At 62.7% G+C, this 22,276-nt stretch overlaps 1 protein-coding gene across 1 annotated transcript; it reads left to right on the forward strand.

Annotated features, from left to right (window-relative positions):
- The first annotated feature begins 13,125 nt into the window (after positions 1-13,125).
- On the forward strand, positions 13,126-21,736 carry SLC20A1 (solute carrier family 20 member 1). The gene is made up of 10 exons (XM_074852066.1): positions 13,126-13,596; positions 13,682-13,822; positions 13,922-14,007; positions 15,533-15,629; positions 17,350-17,469; positions 19,046-19,294; positions 19,381-19,930; positions 20,032-20,217; positions 20,515-20,599; positions 21,013-21,736. The coding sequence occupies exons 1-10, from the start codon at positions 13,272-13,274 to the stop codon at positions 21,172-21,174; spliced, it is 2,001 nt and encodes a 666-aa protein (XP_074708167.1). The 5' UTR covers positions 13,126-13,271; the 3' UTR covers positions 21,175-21,736.
- The last annotated feature ends 540 nt before the right edge of the window (positions 21,737-22,276 follow it).

Here is a 22,276-nt window from a genome sequence, read left to right on the forward strand (position 1 = left end):
GAGAGGGAACCTCTGTTGGGGGAAGTGAAGGGGGTGACGGGGTGAGATATCGGGGGGCAGAGCTGGCTGGGGTGTCACCCGCAGGGCAGGAGCCCCAGGAGGGGCAGGAGCCTGCTGCTGTACCGGTCACGGCGGGTGGGCAGGGTGGGGTTTTGGGGGGCAAACAGCGTTCTGGGGGGTCCCTCCCCACAGCAGTCGCTCTGCCAGCACCGCTTCAGCCAGAGCCTTGCGAGGCTTCGAGTCTTCACACCACAGCCACCTCCCGCCCCAGTGATTTCCCAGCCTGCCGCTGATTTCCCCTCCCGAATGCCCGTTTCGCACCCCCCGGCCGCTCTCCCGTGTCCCGGGCCGGTTCCGCTCTCCCCGGGGTGGTTCCGGTGTCCCGGGGCTCGCGGGCCCGGCGCTGCCGCCGCGGGGCGCTGTCCGCTCCCGGCCGCCAGGGGGCGCTCTCCCTCCAGCCGCCGCGCTGGGGGCGGGGCCTCCCCGGCGGGGGCGCGGGAACGCGGCAGCGGCAGCGGCTTTTGGCGGGCTCGGGGCGGCGCCATCATGGCGGGCGGCGGGCGCTGTGCCGGCCCGGGGCGGCCCCGTGCTCAGTGCTGAGGCGCCGGGTGCGTTGTTCCTGTCCGATGTTCTCCCCTTTCTGCCACCGGGCAGGGCCTCAGCTCCACAGCACGAGGGCTCTGGGCTCCCTCCACCACCTCACCCGCACCCCAGAGCCCGGGGTGGTGGGAAGAGCCCTCAGCTGTCCTGAGACGGGCAAGGACGAGCCGCTGTGCTGCACAGAACTGACTGCAGCTCTCCCTGCCGGTGTCTGCTCTGCCTCCTGCTGGCAGGGGCAGCCTCTGCCTGCTCTTTTCTGTCAAAGCTGCGCCCTGTGTTGTGTCTCCCTGCCCGTGCAGAGGTCTCAGGTACCCAAAGGCCTCAGAAATGGCCTCAGGAACCTCTGCCCGGGTGCCCCTTCCCACTCCTCAGCTGAGGCTCTGGCTGTCCCTGCCCTCGCCTTTGGATCCCGGTGTCAGTGCAGCTCTGGGGCTGCACAACCCTGACTCCTTCCTGCCTCGGGTCTCCCTGTGAGCACGCGGCCCCCCAGCTGCACCCCCCATCTGGGATACGTGGGGGTGGAGACCTGCTGCTGCTTGGGCACGGCCTCTCACCTGCTTGTCTGGTGTGGAAGAAAGTTGATCGAGTGACCTGTGTGAAAAGAGGAGAAACCTTTGGAGAAATGTCCAAAGAAAGATGCAAGTTGCACAGAGTTCATCCAAAAAAGCTCTGCCTGGTTGGGTTTATTGTAAGATGGGAAGCGAGTGGTGGGGAGAACGTGGGGTCCTGTGGGCTGAAGGTTTTTGCAGAAAGGCCCAGCCTTGCTCAGCAGCCCTGTGTCTCAAATTCTCTCTCCTCTGTGGTTCGTCCTCCCTGTCAGGGTCTTAGAGGGCACCCACAGGCCTTGGTGGCCCCGGCCAGCCCCGCCTGGGGCCTCCCCCACAGCCTGCCCATGGGCTCGGCGCTTGCGGCATCAGCCACGCTGGGGCCTTCGGTCCTTGCAGCTGTGCCTGGCTCTGGCCCCACCGTGGGCCACTGGGAATTGTCTCCAGGCTTTTCTCTGCCCCATCTCCCTCATCTCTCACTGCTCGCTATGACACAATAGTGACAAAGGGCGAGATCACGTACATGTCCCACTCTCTGATGGACTTTGCAAACAGGGATTTTGGTTTTCTGTCTGCCTCGATGAGTCAGGACTGGCCTCTCTTTGCATCGCCTGCAATGACGGTCTCCCACAGATCCCCCAGCTGACAGTGACTTGAAGCACAGTGTGGTGTCACTGTGCTGAGCTGGGGGCTGCAGGGGCTTTGCTGTGGGGGCGCAGTGTGGAAGGAGGAGACGGGGATGAGGGGGACAAGCGGTGCTGCCAGTTCTCCGCCTGCAGGACACGCAGGTGGCCCAGGATGACCAGAGCGGTTCAGCTTCTGCCCTAGTGCCTGGAAAGGAGCAAAGAGTTTGAAAGCTGAGCACCGCTTCCGGCTGCAAGCCTGTCCCAGTGCTGGTGGCAGCTCTGGAGGGAGACGTGAAGTGGCACGGGACAGAGGAGGTCGACATCCATCCAGCGCAGACCCGCTGAGACAGAGCCAGGATGAACAGGCAGCACTGGTCAGCGATAGCTGCCCAGGGTGCAGCCAGGCCAGGGGAGGAGGGTCCCTGCCTGGCCTGCAGCTCCCTCCCTCGCCATTCTCGGGGTGATTTGGGGTTATTTTGGTGCAGCAGTGAGGCAAAGCTGGGCTGCGGAGCTGAGCAGGGTGGGACCTGAGGAAGGGTGTGATTGTCTTGAGGCTTTGAAGGGCTTTGCAGCGAGCCCTGTCCCCGCCAGAGGGGCCGCTACAGGTGGTGTTCGAGACAAAGGCGTTGCAGGCCTTGTGGTGTGTGTCCGTCCCCCACCGTGTGGCCCCGAGGTCTGTCCTCATCCCAGGGGCTCCTGGGACCGTGTCCGTGAGTCCTGCAGAAGCCGTCTGTGCTGAGTCCCCGCCAAAGGGCTGCTTCACCCAGGGAAGGGGCCAAGGGGAGCCCCCGCAGCCATGGGCTGCCCCGCTGGCGCTGACTCGGCCCTGGGGGTGCCTGGGTGACGTTTGGGGCTCAGAGGGGCTTTTGGGGCTCTTGGGTGCCATATCCTGGTGCCCCCCGGGCTCCCTCCCCCTCCCACAGAGGCACAGAACGGTTGTGGTGAAAGGGTTTTTAATGGAAAAAAAACAAGAAGAAAAAAAACAAGAGGAAAGAAAGGGCTCCTGCAAGCTCTTGGCTTCTCATAGCAGGCTCCGGCCCGGCCCAGACCCACCCCCTCCGCGCCGCACCCCCGCTCTCCATCTCTTCCCTGCGGTGGGTCTAATCCCCCCCTGCGAGCCCGGTGCCGCCTGCTCGCTGGGTGCATTTGGGCAGGTGCTCCTGCGCTTCTGGCCCCGCTTTTCCAGGCTTGGCCCAGTGCTGGCGTCCGCCCTGCCAGGCTGGAAGATGACAGGCTGGAGCGGTGGCCGGTGCCTCTGGGCGTCCCAGCACAGGTCCTGGGGCCCCATCCCGATGGTGTCGAAGAGCTGCAGGCTGAGGCTGGCATCCTCGCTGCTCTCCGGGAGGCTGTAGTTGGGTGTGAGCAGCTCCTGGGGCAGCTCAAGCGAGTGGATGTCGCGGTCGGGGGTGGCTCTGGCAGTGCCACCAGGGTCCCCGGGCGTGGGGCCACTGCTGGGATCGTGGTGGCTAGTGAGGGAGCAGCGCAGCAGCATCTGGCGCAGCAGTGCGGTGTCACCTGGCCGGTGCCCAGCAGCTCGGCGGCGGGGAGCAGCCCAGGGGCTGAGGAGGACATCGCTGCGCAGGGGGCTGTTGGTGCCCAGCGGTGCCCCCGCGGGGGTGGCCGTGTTGGAGAGGCTGAGCTGTGCCAGGTGCCTCTCCATGCACTGGTAGCCGGGGAAGGCCGGCAGCCGCCTTGGAGGGGCTGGGGCGTCCGCTCTCCCCCGAGAGGTGTGTGGTTGGCCCTGGGGGGTGCCAGGGGCTGCCCAGGCCGGGGGGGTCCCGCAGTCACCGGCACCCCACAGGACAGCCCCCGGCAGAGAAGCGGCGCCTTGGCCAAGCGTGGCCGTGGCTGTTGGAGGCAGGTTGATGCCCATCTGCCGGCTGCGGGAGAGTGGCGGGGGAAAGGCAGAGCCACCTGGAGCCCTCTGGAGCCCTGTGTGGGGGAGAAGAGCCATGCTGAGCCAGGGGCACCCACCCTGAGGGGCACCCGCCGAGCCAGCCCCCATTGCCAGCGTGCCCCGGCTCTGCGCCAGGCCCATGGGAGCTTGTGGCCGGGGTGTCGGAGGAGGGAGGCTACTCACTGCGAGGAGGGGAGCTGGGCAAGCTGGCCGTATCTGCTGGGGGTGCCATCCTTGCCAGGGTGCCCCCACCCGCCGGGGGAAGTGCTGCTCCTGCCCGGGCAGTGGGCACAGGTTGGCCAAACCTGAGCAAGAGACAGGAGCGATGGCCGGCGGTCACCTCCGCTCCTTCCCTGCAGAGCGTCCCCGGGCTGCCGGAGTCGGGGTCGGTCCCTACCTCGGTGGAGCAGGTTTTGGGGAGCCTTTGGGGAGGCTGAAGCAGGAGATGCCGGGGTCCTCACAGTGGGAGCTGCAGCGGTGGCAGCACCAGAGACGTTCTGTCCGTTGGTTGCTGGGGACTCTTGGGGGTTGCCAGCTGTGGCCTTCTGCTTGGGGGTCGCCCCGCCCGGAGGGAATGTTGGGGCTCCCTGGGTTACGCCCCGTCCCCAGCAACCTCCCCAGCTCCTCCCGGGGAGGGAAAGGGTTAAAAGGGGCCTGTGGGTGCAGGTGCCTTGGGCTGGAAGCCTTGGTCGGTTCCCAGAGCTGGGACAGCCTTGGGATCAGGGGGACTTGGTGGCCGGAGCCCCAGGCCTGGAGTGCCGGGATGGAGGGGGCAGGCGAGGGGCAGGGCGGGGGCTGGCACTAGCCCTAAGGGAGAGGCGTGATGGTGCAGGCCTGAGAGTCAGCGAGGATGAGGAGGTGGTTGGGAGCCTCTGGGGGAGGATGAGGGGGATGGCAAAGCAAGCGGATGCTGTCGTGGGTGTCTGCTAGCGCTGGCCCAGCCAGGACGCCAGCACTGCGGAGCTCTTCTGCAGGCGATGGGGAGCGATTTCTCGAGCGGTAGCCCGTGTTCTTCTGGGAGGTTTGGGCTTCCCGGAGCCCAGCTGGGACTACCATCCTGCTGTGGCGAGCAGGTCTGGGGAAGTGCTGACGGGTTTTGGAGAGAACTTCTTGCCACAAGTGCTCAGGGATCCGACTCAGAAGGACGAGGAGTCCTCACGTCCAACGTGGATATGGTCGTCCTGCACTTACATTTCAGTTTGCAGCACCCAAAATCAACTGATATTCCTGTTTCTTGTCCTCAGTCGCTACAGCCCAAACATCTGTGTCTACAGGGCCTCCCTCTCCATGCCAGGGAAGGTGTTTTAAGATTTGTTCTTACTTCTCATTATCCTACTCTGTCAGTAATTTGCAATAAATTTAATTAATTCCCTCAAGTTGAGCCTGGTTTGCCTGTGACTGTTGTTGGGGGGTGATATCCCTGTTCTCATCTTGACCCGTGAGCCTTTCGTTGTATTTCCTCTCCCCTGTCCAGTTGAGGAGGGGGGTGATGGAGCAGCTGGCTGGTACCTACCACACACCACTACCAGAGCAAAAAGAGGAAAAGAACGACCCACCCTGTGTGTTCCCCTCCCTCCCTGCACCAGCCCTCTGGAAAAGGCTCAAAGCAATGAATTTCTGATTAAGACTAAAATGTGATGCAGGAAAGTTCTGCTTGTGTTTGTTTCTCAGGGACTCCTCAACTTTTCCCTCGGCCTCTTTGTCTGTCTCGAGAAGGGTAAAACGCTCCCTGAGGGCAAAGTCAAAGCCCTCAGCGGGCACTCGGGCAAGGTGAGATCAGGGGAATTCGACCCAAAGGGCTCAGAGACACCATCTAGGGAGGGTGACATCGCCGGTTTAGGGTGAAGACACCCGGACTTCACCTCCCAGCCATGCTCTGGAAGGAGCCGACACCCTGAAGAGGACCACGTACTTCTGCCCTCAGCCACCGAAGCCCCTCACTCTATTTTCACTCCGCATGCTCGGATTATGTAAATAAATCCCGCGAACTCATGATCATAAAACACCCCTTTCCAGGAAATCTAATGAATATTTATGATTTTTGTGTGTGTAAACTGATGTCCCTTGCTAGGGTGGGAGCCCTTACGGTGGAGAATCCCCCAGAATCAAGAATACGTTCTTCAGGTAGAGCTGGGGACGGTCGGTGTGAGGTTCATGGTCACGCTGGAGGTTCCTCACGGGCTTTTCCAGCCCCGATGATCCTGGGATGCCTCCTTGACACTTGGATTGGATTCTGACTGCTCAGTGAATTTCTTTGTTTCACTCTCAGCTACCAGCTTCCCTTGCAGTCACATTTTTTTTTCTGTGTGCTTTTTCACTTCCACAGCCCTTTTTCCTTCACAACGTGGTCTGAAGCGTCCTTCCAGCCAGTCCCCGCAGCTCTGCCTGTTCTTCCTCCGAGTTGGTAGCTCCTCACCACCAATTCAGCAGAAAGTGGCCTGTTGGTTTGGAGAAGAACCAAGCTGGAACATAATTTCTGCTAAAAGGCCTCGTTCTGAGCGCTCGCCCCGCACCGTGCCCACCCTCCGTCGAAGCGCTCAGACGTGGGGCCGGGGCCTGCGGCGGGGCCGGGGCCTGCGGGCGGGGTTGCCATGGAGACGGGCCGGGCCGCAGCCGCCCCGCGGCATGCCGGGAGAGGCGCTGCCCTTGCCCCGCGACTACATCTCCCAGCATGCCGCGGGGCCCCGCACATGCCGGGAGAGGCGCTGCTCCCCCCGCGCCGGGACTACATCTACCAGCATGCCGCGGGGCCCCGCGCATGCGCACTCTGCCGGGCTCACCCGGCCCTGCGCCGTCTCCCGCGGCCCCGCAGCGCCCCCTGCCGGCAGCGCGGGCCCGTCTCCATGGGAACCGCCTCCCCGGCCCCGGGACCCCCCCCCCCGGAACCGGGAACGGCCCCGACCCCCCCCGCCCCGGGCCGGCACCGGTGCTGCCCGCCCCTGCGGCACAGCCCAGAGCCCCGCGGGGCGGGGAGATGCCCCAGGGGCCCCGCCGCATCCCTGCAGCCGGGACGGCCCCGACAGCCCCGGCCCGGCCCCCTCCGGCGGCCCCGCCAGCGGCCTGCGGCCCTGTCCCGGGCCGCCGCGGGGACCGGCAGTGCCGCTCTGCGGGAGCAGCGAGGAGGCCGCCAGCGCTGGGGAGCTTCGTCCCGGCAAGGACGGAGAAGGCCGGGCACGAATGGCGGCCACGATACTTGTGCCCCTGCTTGCCTCAAGCCGCCGGGAACGGAGCCCGGGCTGGAGGGGGGTGACTCGAGCCAAGGCAGCTCTTCTCCGGGCCTTGTCTGGAGCCGAGACCACCGAGCGCAGGCAAGGAGCTCCACAGAGCGCTGGCACTGGGGGAGAGCATGCCTGGGCAGGTGCTTCGCTGGTGACGGCAGGGCGAGAGCCAGCGCCCGGCTCACAGAATCCCATAATCCTTCAGGCTGGAAAAGCCCCTCAGGATCATCGAGTCCAACCCTCAGCCCGACTCTACAAAGTTCTCCCCTACCCCACATCCCCCCACAGCTCATCCAAACGGCCCTTAAACACCCCCAGGGGTGGGGACTCCACCCCCTCCCTGGGCAGCCTATTCCACTCTCTGACCACTCTGGCGGGGAAACATTTTTCCTCCTGTCCAGCCTGACCCTCCCCTGTTGCAGTTTAAAGCCGTTCCCTCTCGTTCTGTCACTAATTCCCTGGGAGCAGAGACCAGCACCAACCTCTCCACAACGTCCTTTCAGGGAGCTGTAGAGAGTGATGAGGTCTCCCCTCCCCTTCTCCTCCTCACACTGAACAGCCCCAGCTCCTTCAGTCGCTCCTCACAGGATTTATTCTCCAGGCCCTTCCCCACCTCGTTGCCCTCCTCTGCCCTCGCTCCAGCCCCTCGAGATCTCTCTCGGATTGAGGTGCCCAAAACTGGACACAACACTCCAGGTGTGCTCAGCACGAACAAGTCTGTAAATCCTGTGCTTGATGCACTGGTAGTGCAGGTTTCCAGGGCTGCAATTTCTCTGCCTTCCCCCAAAATCCCCCTGGGCACAGGGCATTCCCACCTGGCAGCAGGCTCCAGGGAGAGGAGCTTGTGAGCCCTGGGGCAGAGCTGTCCAAAATGCCCCTGGGGTGGCACAGCAGAAGGCAAACAGAGTTCCTGGTGTTGCTGAGCTGCAAAACGCATCAGTGCTCCCAGACCTGGCGCTGGCTTTGATCTGGAGGTCCCTGAAGGTGCCCCAATGACATCACTTGGGCACCCCAACACTCGCTGGCCCACCAGGGACTCCCAAGTTTCACTAGTACCCCCCAGAACCCCCCAGCACCCCACTGGTCATCACCCTGCCCACCCTGGCTCCACTCCTCAGATTCCCCCTCCTTGCTGAGGTCTCCTCCAGTGTCCCCCTGACCCATTTAATCCCTTGCCAGACCCCCACCACCCCCAGCACTGCCAGAGCCCTCCCTCCCTCCCCTGTCCTCACAGCCCCTGCCTTGCCCTCCAGGGGGCACATTGGATCCCCCCATGCCCATCTGTATTTGGGTTACGTAGCAAGGTTTTGGTAGCAGGGAAGAAGATGCCAGAGAAGATGCCAGGAGCTGTCCCCATATCTGACAGAGCCAAGGCCAGCTGGCTACAAGATGGACCTGCTGCTGGCCAAAGCTGAGCCCATCAGCAACAGTGGTAGCACCTCTGTGGTAACACATTTAAGAAGGAATAAAAACTGCTGCACAACAGCAGCTGGGAGAGAGGAGTGAGAAAATGTGAGAGAAACAACCCTGCAGACACCAAGGTCGGTGAAGAAGGACGGGGAGGAGGCGCTCCAGGCGCTGGAGAAGACCACGGCGGGGCAGGCTGTCCCCTGCACCCATGGAGGTCCCCGGTGGAGCAGAAATCAGGAGTGAAGTTGAGCCTGGGGAGAAGGGAGAGGTGGGGGGAAGGCGTTTTTAGAATTATTCTTATTTCTCATTATCCTACTTTGTCGATAACTGGCAATAAATTAAAATTAATTTCCCTGAGTCAAGCGTTTTGCCGGTGCTGGCAATTGCTGAGCGCTCTCCCTGTCCTTATCTCGACTCCTGAGCCTTTCGTCGTGCACCCCCCCGCCGTCCCGTTGAGGACGGGGAGCGATCGAGGGGCTGGGTGGGCACCTGGCATCCAGCCGCGGTCAACCCACCACACAGCCCTGTGTGCTCCCGTCCCTTCCCCTCTCTGAGCGCCCTCCCTTCCCCTCTGCAGGCTCCTGGAGCCCCTCCCTGCCCTCCGAGGGCCTCCCCCTCCCTGCACACCCAGCACACCACTTCCCCTCCAAGGCTCCTCCAGCCCCCATGCACGTTCCCTGCAGTGCCTGTTCACACCTCTTCCTGCTGCCTGCTGGGTCTCCTCTGACCCTCCATTTCTCCTTTGTTCACGCTCACATCCCTTTTATTGTCCAGTCTGGATCACTCAAGTCTCCTTCCTTCCCCTCTTTTGATGCTCAGAGTCCCCTCCTTCCCTCCACACGTGCTGACATCTCCTCCACCGACCAGGGCCTGCGCTGAGACACTCTGCCTGCCCCCGAGTGAGACCCCTTCCCCTCCCAGGACAATAGCTCAGGTCTCTGCCCTTCCCCTCCTGCAGGCTCACACCTCCTCCTCTTCCACCTCCTCCGCTGCCCTCGGGGTTGCCCTCCAGGCACACGCTGACCCTCCCTTCCCCTCCCTGTGCCTGCTCCAGTCCCCCATGAAAGAAAGGGGTGAGCTACCTGTGCATGGCCACCCCAGATCAACGCCCTGCCAGGCACCGGCTACTGACACCAGCTGGGAGCTGGCCCCAGGGGGCTTTGTTTGGCATTTCCAAGGGGGTTGAGGGCAGCAGGAGCTCCCACACGAGCACCCCTCTGTGTGGCCCCAGCACTGCTCACCTTGGCGTTTCCCCACCTTGGGGGTCCCCTCCAGGGTCACTTGTCTGCCACCCTGCTGGGAAGGGCTCGTCCGCTTCCTGATGGAGCACAACCTTCCCCACAAGCCTAAGTGCAGCTCGGAAGGTGTCCATGTGTACACGAAGAGGGCGAGATGTCCTGCCCACCTGCTGCAGGGTCCAGCTCCTGGAGGAGGAACCACTGGCCCCAAGGGCGAGGTGGCTGCTCTGCCAGAGGACAGGCTCTCTGGGGTGGAAGGGCAGAGCCAGGCTCTATGTTCCTCCTCCACCTTTCCTGGCAGGATTTATTTGTCTCCAGCCTTGCCAGAACCTCTCTTGCTTATGGTGGCAAGATGCTACAACAGCAGGGAAAAATTCCCTCTTGACGCTGGCTGAGCCCCAGCCCCTGTCCAGGAACCAGGAGAGTCACCTCAACAGCCCTGCGAGGCATCGCTCGGGTGTCCCTTGTGCACTGCGAAGGACAGGGAATGGCTTTTGGCAGAGCGGGAACACGGAGGGCAACACTGGCAAGAGCCCAGGAGCCCTCTAGTGAAGGTACAGCCATTTTCACAGAATCCCAGAATCATCTCGGTTGGAAAGGACCTTGAAGCTCCTCCAGTTCAACCGCTAACCCAGCACTGACCGTTCCCAACTCCACCAGATCCCTCAGCGCTGGCTCAACCCGACTCTTCAACCCCTCCAGGGATGGGGACTCCCCCCCTGCCCTGGGCAGCCCATTCCAACGCCCAACAACCCCTTCTGCAAAGAAATCCTTCCTAAGAGCCAGTCTGACCCTGCCCTGGCGCAGCTTGAGGCCATTCCCTCTTGTCCTGGCGCTGGTTCCTTGGCTCAAGAGACTCCTCCCCCCTCTCTGCACCCTCCTTTCAGGGAGTTGCAGAGGGCCATGAGGTCTCCCCTCAGCCTCCTCTTCTCCAGACTAAACCCCCCCAGTTCCCTCAGCCGCTCCCCATCAGACCTGTGCTCCCCCAAGCCGACCACTCCCCATCAGTTTCTTGCTCATCATGCGCTTGGAAATGGTTTCCAGGTCTTCATTCTTGTCCTCCTTGAAGGTAAGAGTGGTATTTTGCTCTCTCCCAGGCCTCAGGAAGCTCACCTGATCACAAAGCTAATCCACATCCAGCTCTCCCAAGCAGCCCAGTGACTCCTCCTGTTGGGTCCCAACCCCGCCTGCATTCCTCTGGAGGCAGCTCAGAAAAGCTCCCACACCCGCTCATCCCCCAGCGTGTCCCCAGCATGTCCCCAGCCCTGCACCCACTGTGCTCAGCGCCCCACTGCTCCCCGTGTGCGTGGCCCTGCGCCCCACTCTGCTCCCCGCTGCACCCCCCTGTGCTCAGCCCTGCACCCCACATCCTCGGCGCTGCACCCACTTTGCTCTGCGTTGCACCCAGCGCTGCCCCCCGGGGCCACCTCTGCAGGGGTGCAGGCACACCTGGGTCCCTTCCCGGCTCTGGGGGTGCAGGGGGATGGGACCCGGGGGCCTGGGCTTTGAGTCCTCCCAGTTTCATCCAGGGGTTCTGCCTCAGTTTCACCTGGGCATGTGGGGCCACCCAGGGGTGACAGGAACGCGGGATGAGGTGGGGTAAGGGCACAGGGTCATCCCTGCTGCTGCCTCGGGGGGCTGAGAGGGGTGAGGGCACCCCGGGCTCCAGGCACGAGCCCCCCCCTTGCCCCCCAGCCCAGCGCTGCAGCTCCGCTTGCCCGGCGCTGCACGTGGCCGGGGACACAGGGCCTGCGGGGACACGGGACGGACTCTGGCCGGGTAACGTGGGGGCACCCTGGCTGCTCCCCCCCCACACCGGGTGCCATCCGTGGGCCCACGTCACCAGTGGCCCCGCGACGCGATGGCCCGCAACGGACCAGCCCGGGCCGGCACCGAGCCGCTGAGCCGTGCCCGGGCACACCCCCGGCCGGACACCCCAGCTTCCCGCGCCCGGTGACCCGCTGCCCCGGGGTCGGGCTGTGCCCGCTGAGCCGCGGTTCCTGACGGGCAACGGTCACCCCAAGGCGGGACAGGCACCGGCACCCGACCCCCCCAGGAGCACACGTGTGCGCACCCAGCGTGTGCACATGGGGGCTGCGCGTGCACACACGTCCATGGGGGGGGTGCCCCCCCGGGCTGCGCTGCCCAGGCTGGGGGGGGCTGGGGGGACCCACAAACCTCCTGGCACCCCGCGGGCCCCCCCCGGCCTGCCCGGCTGTGGGTGCTGGTGCTGGGGAGGGTCCTGGTGGGAACCAGCTTCGGCCCCCGCGCGGGGCGTGGGCTGCGCTAGAGCTGAGGCCAGGCGGGTGCCCCCCAGGCTAGGCACTGCTGCGGGGTGCACCGGACCTGGCTCAGCCTGGCCAGGCCAGGCCCAGGCTGGGGCCGAGCTCAGAGCCCAACTGTGCCAGGCCGTGGCGGAGCTGAGCCCACACCCGTGCCAAGCGGTGCCAGAGCCCAGCACAGCCCACACCCATACTGGGCTGTGCCAGAGCACGCCTGAGCCCAGCCCGCACCCAGGCCAGGCTGGGCCGTGCTGGAGCTGAGCCTGTGCCTGTGTCAGACCGGGCCGGGCTGGGCCAGGCCCAGCGGGGCTGAGCCGAAACGACCTGAGCCGGGCTGGGCTGGTCTGACTCAGGCCCAGCGGGGCTGAGCTGAGCCAAGCCAGGCCCAAGCAGGCTGCAGCTGAGCCGAGCCAGGCCGGTCTGAGTCAGGCCCAGTGGGGCTGAGCCCAGCCGAGCTGAGCCGAGCCGGGCCGAGCTGGGCCAGTCTGAGTCGGGCCCAGCGGGGCTGAGCCAAGCTGAGCCAGGCCCAAGCAGGCTGCAGCTGAGCCGAGCTGAGCCGAGCCGAGCCGAGCCGGTCTGAGTCGGGCCCAGTGGGGCTGAGCCCAGCCAAGCCGGGCCCAAGCAGGCTGCAGCCGAGCCGAGCCGAGCGGGGCTGAGTCAGGCCCAGCGGGGCCGAGCCCAGCCGAGCCGGGCCCAAGCAGGCTGCAGCCGAGCCGGGCCGGGCCGGGCCGGTCTGAGTCGGGCCCAGCCGAGCCGGGCCCAGCCGCCCCCGCCCCGCTCCGCCCGGGGCCGCCGGTCGCGCACGTGGTGCCGGGTGTCGCTGCCCGCGGGGGGGGGGCGGTGGCCGGGGGGGGGCGGTGGCCGGGGGGGGCGGGTCCCGGTCCCTGCTCGGCGCTGCCCAATGGCGGCGCGGCCCCGCCCCTCCGACGCAGAACGGGCCAATGGGCGACGCGGGCGGGGCCGCGCGTCAGCGGGAGGGGGCGGGACGTCGGTCACGTGGGGTGCGGCCGGGGTTAAAGCGCGCGGCGGCCGCGGCGGGCGCAGGCGGGGGCGGTTCGGGCGCAGCGGGCGCGCAGCGGAGCGGGCGCTTTCCGGCGAGCGCGGCCCGGCCCTGCCCTGCCGGTGAGCGGCGGTGTGCGGCGGGGGTGGGGCGGGCAGGGCAGGGCACATGGCGGCGGGAGAGGGCGGGGGCGGCGCGCGCGGGAGCGGCCGTTACCGATGCGCGGGAAGGGCCGTTATCCGGTACCCCCCCCCCCCGCTGAGCTCTGTCTCTCCCGCAGGATGAAGAGCGGCGCAGGCCATGGCGCAGCACCCGGCCCCCAGCCCCCGCGGCCGGCGGGGTTGTAGAACGGTGGAGCCCCACTGCGCCCTATAGCGACCCCCCACCCACCCCCCCTATTTAATTTTATACCTAATTTATTAATACCTCGCCCCGCTCCCCCCCTCCCCCAAACCATGGACCCGACCCCCGCAGTGCCATCCGCCCCCATGGTGGGCTCCCTCTGGATGCTGGTCCTGGGCTTCGTCATCGCCTTCATCTTGGCCTTCTCCGTCGGCGCCAACGACGTGGCCAACTCCTTCGGCACGGCGGTGGGCTCGGGGGTGGTGACCCTCCGGCAAGCCTGCATCTTGGCCAGCGTCTTCGAGACGGTGGGCTCCGTCCTCCTGGGAGCCAAAGTCAGCGAGACCATCCGCAAGGGGCTGATCGACGTGAAGATGTACAACTCCACAGTTGCACATCAGCAGCTGCTGATGGCGGGTTCGATCAGCGCCATGTTTGGTGAGGAATGGCGGGGTGGGGGGGTGTCTAAACGGGGGGACACTGTGCCCTGGGGGTGACTTTCTGACCAGGCTTTTCCTTCCAGGATCTGCTGTGTGGCAGCTAGTGGCTTCGTTCTTGAAGCTCCCCATTTCTGGTACCCACTGCATCGTTGGAGCAACCATTGGCTTTTCGCTGGTGGCCAGAGGCCAAGAAGGTGTCAAGTGGTCCGAGCTGCTAAAGATTGGTAAGTCCAGCTCTTGTGACCACCCTGTGCATGGCCTTCGTGTGCCTCTGGGCTTCCCCTTGCAGCAGTGGGATGCTGATGGTGCCTCTCCTCTCCTAGTGTTGTCCTGGTTCATCTCACCCCTCCTTTCTGGCATCATGTCTGCTATCCTGTTCTTCCTCGTCCAGAGGTTCATCCTCCGTAAGGTAAGTGCTGTCCACCCCATTTTCTCACGCCCGGGGGCTCCCTCGTCTGCCTGTTGGGGTGGTTGGTTGATTTATGTGCACCAGAGCTTCTCCAGACACATCCACCCTTGTGTTGACACTCGGGTGAGCCCTTCGGGAGGAGCCGATGGGAACATGAGCCCTGTAGCTGCTCCACAAAGCAGAGCCTGGGAGGTGAGGAGGCATCGCTTCACCTCCTCCAAAACATCTGGGCCAGGAGTGTCCTGCCTGGCCTCAGCAGAAACTGCTGCACTTTCCAAGTAGTGAAGTAGCCCAGAATTGATAGGCAAAGCCTGACAAGCAGCTCTGATCTTAAGTCCTGGTGCAAGGCTGGACCTTCTCTTATGTCAGGCTGCAGATGGAGGCAATGACCAACAGGGATGGCTTTTTTTTTAAGCCAGGAGGCCCAGAATTGTCCCTGGTGCTGTAGAAACTGTGCCTTCCTCCCATCTGGGGCCCCAGGTAAAGTGAGGGGTGTTCAGGCTGGCTCCAGGGACATGCTCCCGCTGCTGGGAGGGTCTGAAAGCCCAAGAAGAGGGATTGGACACCCAAAGGTGCTCGCAACGGAGGTGCAGCTTTAGACCTCATCTTTCAGAGATGATGATGACCCTGGAGTGCAGGATGTGCCAGCCCAGAGCAGGGGTATCCAGGCAGCTGCGCAGACACACTCCAGCATTTTCTTCTGCCTATTTGAGGTTAACTTGCACTATTCCAGGTCTTAGCTCTAACTATTTCTGGTTTAGAGATGTTAAGATCTTATCGCTGCTAGTTTCTACCTGGCAGCTCTTTAAAACAATTCAGCGTCGCTGCTGTCAGTAACTTGCGTCACCGGCCTTTCAGCGCCGGGCTGGCCCTGTCGTGCTTCGTTCTGGTACTGAACAGTCGGGCTGATCCGTCCCGCTCGGCGCTGGGTGAGGCTCGGTGTGTTTGTACCGACGCTAGACCCCGATTGCTGGGCAGCAGTGGAGATTAAGTGCTCCTGCTGCTCGGGTGAGGGCCTCTCTGTGCGGGTATGTGGGCAAATAAGCTGCTTTGTGAGTAACGGACTTTTTTTTATTTCATCCAAGTCAGCTGGAAAGAGGTAAAAGCTTTGTCTGACAAATGGTTTTGTCTGAAAGCACCTGGGGAGTTGAAAGAAAACATACCTGCAGCTGGAGGCTGGGGAGCCGCAGGAGGGGTTCAAGAGCCAGGCAGCAGATGAGATACCCCAGCCTTGGGGTGGTGGGACACTCGTCTGGTCCTGCCCCGGGTCCCTGGGGAGCCCTGTGGGACCCACAGTGTCCTGCCCCCCGCCCCGTGGGGCTCTGGCGGTGGCAGCCCCGTGAGTTCTCCTCAAAAAGCTGTCGGGAGCTCTGGTGGAGTTTGTGGGAGCCTGGTATTTGGGTTGCTCAGCAGCTGACCGAAGGCACAAGCCCCCTTTTGGGAAGGGGCTGTTTCTTGGCTGCTCCCTGGCTGCTGCACCACCCTCAGGGTCTGGCTTTCTGCAGCGCTGCTCCTTGTCTTGCAGGCAGATCCTGTTCCCAACGGCTTGCGAGCTTTGCCCATCTTCTATGCCTGTACTGTGGGGATCAACCTCTTCTCAATCATGTATACCGGTGCACCCTGTAAGTAGGCATCAGAATACTTGAACCTGAATTTTGAAATTCTTTACAAAACCTCCATTAAATGCACGATTTACCCCTTTTTTGCTTTACAGGGCTGAAATCTCCTAGAAGGCGGCTGGCCTGTGCCCGTTACAGAAGGCTGCAGGCTAGCGTGCGCTGAGTTCTGGGCTAGATAGTTGCCCAGCCAAAGAGACCTGCTCAAACTAAACCCCTCCAGACCTTTCTCCTTAGACTTCACAGGACTGGCAGATAACATGACTTCCCCTTCCCTTCTCTTACCTGTGCTAACACTCAGGTACCTGCCTGCTGCTGAGGAGACTCCTGGGGTGCCGGTAGCGAGGCTAGAAGCAGGGCTGGAGGCTGCGCCTCCTGATTCACCCTGTCCCTAGGACTAAACTAATTACCCCTGGCAAGAAGAGCTGGCACCTGTACTGAGATGAGTTTGTATTTCAGTTTGCAAAGCCAAATGGAAATGCCGTTTGGCTGTTGTTTAGGGGGACAGGTCGCAGGGAGGGCTTGGCAGGGGAGGGCGGCTTTGCCTGTGGAGCTGGAGGCTCCGTAACCTCCATCGCTGGGGTGACTCGGCGTGAGCTGTTTTTGGTCTGAGCATGGGTTTCCTGTTGTGGAGGAGTCTCTGGAGGTGGGGTGAAGGGCAGTCGGCGCTGGCTCCGCAGGGTTTTCTCTGTAAACAGCGGCTGGAAAAATTTTTGGAGGGGTGTCAGCTTCCCTTTGCCTTGGCTCTGCAGCCTGGGGGAGAAGGCAGCGTTGCTGTGGTGCTGCTGGAGTTACGGGGGCTGCAAAGCAGCAGCGCTGCTGCTCCAAGATCACTTTATCACTTGGCACCCCTGAGGTGGATTCACGTTTATCCCGAGTCCGCAGCTGCGGGAGGGCTGGGTGAGCCCTGTGCCACTCCAGTGCGGGGTTTGTAGCCTTCAGTGACCCAGGCTTGGCACAAGCAAATACTCAGCTGCGTGGGTAAAGCAGCTGCGATGTTGCTGGTGGTGCATTAGGGGCCGTAAGTTATTGCCTGCAGCAGAAAATGCAGAAGTTGAGCGGTTGCAAGCACCTGATACCCTGACTGGGGGCTGCAGCAGGCTGGATCATGCAAAACCTCTGCAAAAAGTCACGCTGTGTGGGAATGCTTTTAACTAGGTCACGTAACACCTCCGATGCCTTGAAACTTGATCTTAAGTTCCCAGGGACTCGAGGAGCAGGAGAACCGTCTCTCCCCAGTGGCGGGAGGAGTGAATGGAGACAAGGGGGGGCTCTGGGGGGAGCAGGTCCTGCGTGTCCTCCCCCCAACTGGGGGAAGCGGCGCTGTCGCTGCAGCAGCCGTGCTGGGTGGTTTGGTGTTTTTTTTTTCCTTTGACATTGCAGCAAGTGAGGAGACAAGGGCTGTGAGGAGCCTTCTGTCCCTGCTCAGGGTACACACCAGTTCCTGGTCGCGTTTGGCTGCAGGAGGGAGGAGAAAGTGTCTGTACATGTGAAAGATTAGCTTTTGATGGGGGAGATTGTAACATGGGGGGGGGGGGGCTTCTGTGTGGGTTAAGCTCTTGGTTTCGGTGCTGTCAGTGGTGGCTCTCTGATGGCATTTCTCCCTGGCAGGCAAATCGGCTCAGGGATGTTGCAGGTGATGGAGTCCCTGTGCCGGGAGGAGCAGTCATACATTGAGGAGGCTTTTGCCCAGAGGTTTTGAAAGATCCATTGTTTTATTTCCTAGTGCTGGGCTTTGACAAACTTCCTCTGTGGGGTATCCTCCTAATTTCGGCGGGGAGTGCTGTTGTCTGTGCTCTCGTCGTCTGGTTCTTTGTATGTCCAAGAATGAAGAAGAAAATTGAACGTAAGTAATGCCTCTCTGCAATCCTTTGGGGAAGGGCATGCTCGGACTAACCAACTTCTTTTCCTAGCGGGAGATCTCATTAGCTGCAGGGCTGTTATTAGCAGGGATCCTCAGCTTCAGTTATCGCTTAAGCTGCTCTGAGTCACTGGGGCACATCTCACTGAGCTGGACCCCGCGTGCTCCTCACCTGCGGCAGCGCCAGAAAGCTGCTCCCTGGAACCCCGGAACACCCCTCGAAGTAGCTGTTGTGCTGCTGAGGGGTGTCTGGCAGCTGAATTCTGAGCAGGGTGATCTCTCCTTGAACTGCACAGGCCAGCAGGCAATATTAAACAGCCTGATTTTACTCTTTAATAGAGAAGAGAAGGCAGGAGACAACCTGCCTGTTAACCAGTGTGTAACCTTTAATCCTCTGCATACCCGCTGATCAATCTTTGGCCTGGCAGATGCAGATCACAAGTTTAAAGCTGTGTAAGCTGATGAAATCCTTTCCCTGTAGCAAAAAAAAAAAAAAACAACTCTATTGAAAGGCATCCAAAAGAGCAGTCCTAAGCTTTGCCTCCTGAAAAGTACAGGCAGCTCTCCTGGAGCCGTGTGTGGTCTTGCATATAAATTTCGTGTGCAGTCTGGGGCACTTAAGGAACTGGAGATGAGGGGATAACCAGTGTCCTTGTCAGACTGGTGTAATTGGGGTGTGACTAACAGCTTTATGGCTGCCCTTGACATTCTTCCAGCTGTTCAAGCTTTGGCTTAACTCCTGCCTGCAAGGCAGGCTCTCCTGCCTGCCGGGGAGCACTGCTGGGAGGAGGTGGTGATGCAGGGGGAGAGGAGCTCTGCAGGAGCTTGATGCCACAGCCTGGCCCTTGTAGTGAGCAAACTGGGAAATGGTCATGTTTGTGACAAGGAGGTGGTTTTTGTTGTTGTCTGAAGGAGCTGACCTCATGTTTTCACCTGAAGAAAACATGCTTTTCCCGGTAGAGGGGGAGGAACAGCCTCAGCTTCCAGGGCTTGGTGCCACTGGCTTGGCTCTTCCAGTGGGACAGGAAACCAGGCTGCCCTCGGGAGGTGGAGACCAGCTCCTGTTTGGGTTTGTCACCCACCGGTGGGAGCTGGAGAGGAGCCTGGGTGGGCAAGTCCTCCCAGCAGGCTGGAGCTGGTGGCCTGGTGGAGTAGCTGGGCTCTACTGGGCACCTTCCCATCAGCTTCAGGGACCACAACCACCCCAGGAGCAGGTCCAGAGCATCCCACGGCCACCGGGAACAGGGATGGGACAAACATGGCTCGAACCGGAACCTCTGCCGTAGGACGAACAGGCATAAAAGCCCCATAATGGTGCTCACCACACCCCGTGTGGGTGGGGGGGGTCTAAAAATAGGAGATGAGCTGGCTTGTGATGGTTTGGCTGTTGTGCCTGGGACAAGGTGCGACTGTCCAGCAGTTTCCAAAGTTCAGGATGGGGAGGGGAAGCTGTAAATTTTATTTAGCTGCCATAAATCTGAGTGGTGAGGGGCGTGGGCTTGCTCTTGGTGTTGGGTGTGGTGGTGGGAAGGGGTTTGATGGCAGCTTCCTCCCTTCTCAGGAGAGATCAAATCCAGCCCTTCGGAAAGCCCCTTGATGGAGAAGAACATCAGCCCGAAGGAGGACCACGAGGAGCCCAAGGTGCCCCTGGGCGATGCCAAGAGCCCCGTTGCTGGCGTGGGCTCGGCTGTGCCCCACCGGGCAGCGGTGGAGGAGAGGACGGTCTCCTTCAACCTGGGGGACCTGGAGGAGGCCCCGGAGCAGGAGCGGCTCCCCAGCCTTGACCTGAAGGAAACCAGCATTGACAGTGGTGAGCGGTGGACGGGGGGGATATGGGGGTGCTGGGGCGGTCTCCCCCCACCCCAGGTGCTGAGCCCCTGCTGTCTCTCTTGGCAGGAGCCGTGCGACTGCCCAATGGCAACCTCGTCCAGTTCAACCAGGCTGTGGGCCACCAGATGAGCTCCAGTGGCCAGTACCAGTACCACACCGTGCACAAGGACTCCGGCCTCTACAAGGAGCTGCTGCATAAACTGCACCTGGCCAAGATGGGGGACTGCATGGGGGACTCAGGGGACAAGCCCCTGCGGCGCAACAACAGCTACACCTCCTACACCATGGCCATCTGCGGCATGCCCCTGGACTCGCTCCGTGCCAAGGAGGGCGAGGAGATGGAGAAGCTGACCTGGCCTGTGGCGGACACCAAGAAGAGGGTCCGCATGGACAGTTACACCAGCTACTGCAACGCGGTGGCGGACGCCCACCCGGCGGCTGACGTGGATCTGAACGCGGCGCAGGCGGAGATGGGCGGCGGCGAGCGGAAGGGCAGCAGCAGCTCCCTGGAAGAATGGCACGACCAGGACAAACCCGAGGTGTCCCTCCTCTTCCAGTTCCTGCAGATCCTCACAGCCTGCTTTGGCTCCTTTGCTCACGGTGGCAATGATGTCAGGTCAGTTGGGTCAGCAGGAGCGGTGGGCTCGCTTGCCGGGGCTGGTGCCCATCTTGCCCAGAGCTTCTGGCCCTCTAGTCCAGCTCTCCTTTCTCTTCCAGCAATGCCATAGGGCCCCTGGTTGCGCTCTACCTGGTCTATCAGACCGGTGATGTGGCTACCAAGGCGGCAACTCCCATCTGGCTGCTGCTCTACGGAGGTGTGGGGATTTGCATCGGCTTGTGGGTCTGGGGAAGGAGAGTCATCCAGACGATGGGCAAGGACCTGACTCCCATCACACCATCGAGGTAAGGTCGGCCTTGCGGGAGGCTTCGGGCATCCAGCTCCTGGAGCCCTCTCCACGCTCTCCTTGGGGGTTTCATTGCTTGGGTGGTGGAGTTGGGGTGTGTGTAGCCCCATAACTTATCCCTGCGTCCCTTGGGGGGCCAGTCTGGGTCTGCTGAGCCAGATGAGGAGCTGACGCTGCTGTGCAGGGTGTGCCTGGGGAGAGCAGCCCCACGTCTGCCTTGGGCTGAGCCAGCCGGACGCCCCAGGAGTGCGGGAGCTCCCGTGCCCCCGTTCTCACCCCCTTTCTGTCTCTGCAGCGGCTTCAGCATCGAGCTGGCGTCTGCCCTGACGGTGGTGATCGCCTCCAACGTTGGCCTCCCCATCAGCACAACCCACTGCAAGGTAGGTGGGGGTGGTGGGAGGGGGCGGCGCTGGCTTGGTCCGAGCTTGGCTTCCCCCAGATCCTGGTGCTGATAAGGCTGAGCTCTGCGGGAGCTCCCAAACACAGGCTGCTGACGGGCCTTCAGGTCCCAGCTCCGAGTCTGTATCTCGGTGTGGGGTGGGGGAGGTTTTGAAGAACAAAACCCCTTTGACGGACCCTTGGGCTCTGCCGAGCGGCCGTGGGAACCTCCCTGTCCCCATCGCCGCGCTGGGGCGGCAGCTCCTCGCTCTGCTGGGTCCCCGGGGCTGGAGCAAGACCCTCGGCCCCACGGCTGAGGCTTTCCCTGGGCACCCTGCGAAGAGCTGGGGGGCGGTGGGCACCGGGGGGTGCCCCATCCCCTCCCTGCTGAGCCGTGCCCCGGCTCCTCGGGCAGGTGGGCTCGGTGGTCTCGGTGGGCTGGCTGCGCTCCAGGAAAGCAGTGGACTGGCGCCTCTTCCGCAACATCTTCATGGCCTGGTTCGTTACCGTCCCCATCTCGGGTCTCATCAGCGCTGCCATCATGGCTGTCTTCAAATACGCCATCCTGAAGGTGTGAGGGCACCGGGGCTCCTGCTGCTCCTGCTTCCCTGCTGCCACCCTCCCCTCCAGGAGCTGGGGCGGCTCGTCCCACCGCGGGATGGGGGCTACCGTCATCTCTGGGGCTTCCTCAGTTCTGCATAGTGTTGTCACTGAAGTATATATATATTTTTTTTTTTAATATAAATGTCTTGGCGCTAAGTTTCTAGAGGGGGTGCAGCGCTGAGGCTGCGCCTGCCCCTGGGGTGACTCCCCTGCTGCACTGTAGCTTTAGATTAGCAGTTATGGGAGGCCACTTTTCTTATTTTTAATGACTTAATTAAGATCCTCTGGCAGTGATTCCTCCGTGAGTAAGGACTGGGGCTGGTCTTTGCCCCTCCTGGGAGGGCGTGGGGGCCGTGGGGCATCCCCCCAGCGCAGGCTGTGCTGCGTTCAGCTTTGCCTCCATTGCTGTAGTGGTGTGGACATCAGATGCTGCCCAACCATCCTGCTCGGGGGTCCCTGGGGGGCAGCCCCCACACGCCCCCCCCTCCCCCCACTGCTGCTACCTCGGACTCAATAAAGATTTCCTTCGTACGCCAGCGCTGCCGGTGATTCTGGGGCTGGGGGGGGTGCTGGGGAGGCCCTGGGCCCTGTCACGTGCTGCCCCGTGGCCTCTGCCCTGCCCCACGGTGGGGGTGGCAGATAAGAGCCCCACGTGTCCCCCCCCCGTCATGGGACTGGCTGTAAACAGCCCTGGCCTGCACCCCAGCCCTGCCTGGGGGGGTTATCGTAGCCCCACACCTGGGGGGCAGCTCCTGGCCCTGTTACCAGCCCCTGTGGCCCCCCAGCCCCGAGGCAGGAGCTGTCCCTGCCCTGTCCCCAGCCCCGGGGTGCCCCAGCGATGCTCCCTCCTGTCCTGGGGGGCCCAGCCCTGGTCAAGGCCGGGCAGGGGGACCCACGTCAGCGCGTTGGCACCAGGGTGTTGCAAGATCTGCGGGCGATTGCAGTGGGACCCGGGACTGGCACTGGGCCGGGGGGGGGTGGGTGGGGGGCAGCCGGGACACCCGGGGCTCTGTGGGGGTGCTGAGCCCTGCCTGGGGGTAGAGGGATGGGGAACACGCGCCGGGGGGTTTGGGCTG

Source organism: Strix uralensis, chromosome 28 (genome assembly GCF_047716275.1).
Source record: "Strix uralensis isolate ZFMK-TIS-50842 chromosome 28, bStrUra1, whole genome shotgun sequence".
NCBI lineage: Eukaryota > Metazoa > Chordata > Aves > Strigiformes > Strigidae > Strix > Strix uralensis.

Bases quoted from the DNA above. Each gene is read 5' to 3' on its own strand.
- SLC20A1 (XM_074852066.1), top strand. From the start codon at position 13,272: ATGGACCCGACCCCCGCAGTGCCATCCGCCCCCATGGTGGGCTCCCTC. The intron at 13,823-13,921 runs GTAAGTCCAGCT...CTCCTCTCCTAG, and splicing joins GTCCGAGCTGCTAAAGATTG to TGTTGTCCTGGTTCATCTCA. The intron at 19,295-19,380 runs GTGAGCGGTGGA...CTCTCTTGGCAG, and splicing joins GGAAACCAGCATTGACAGTG to GAGCCGTGCGACTGCCCAAT.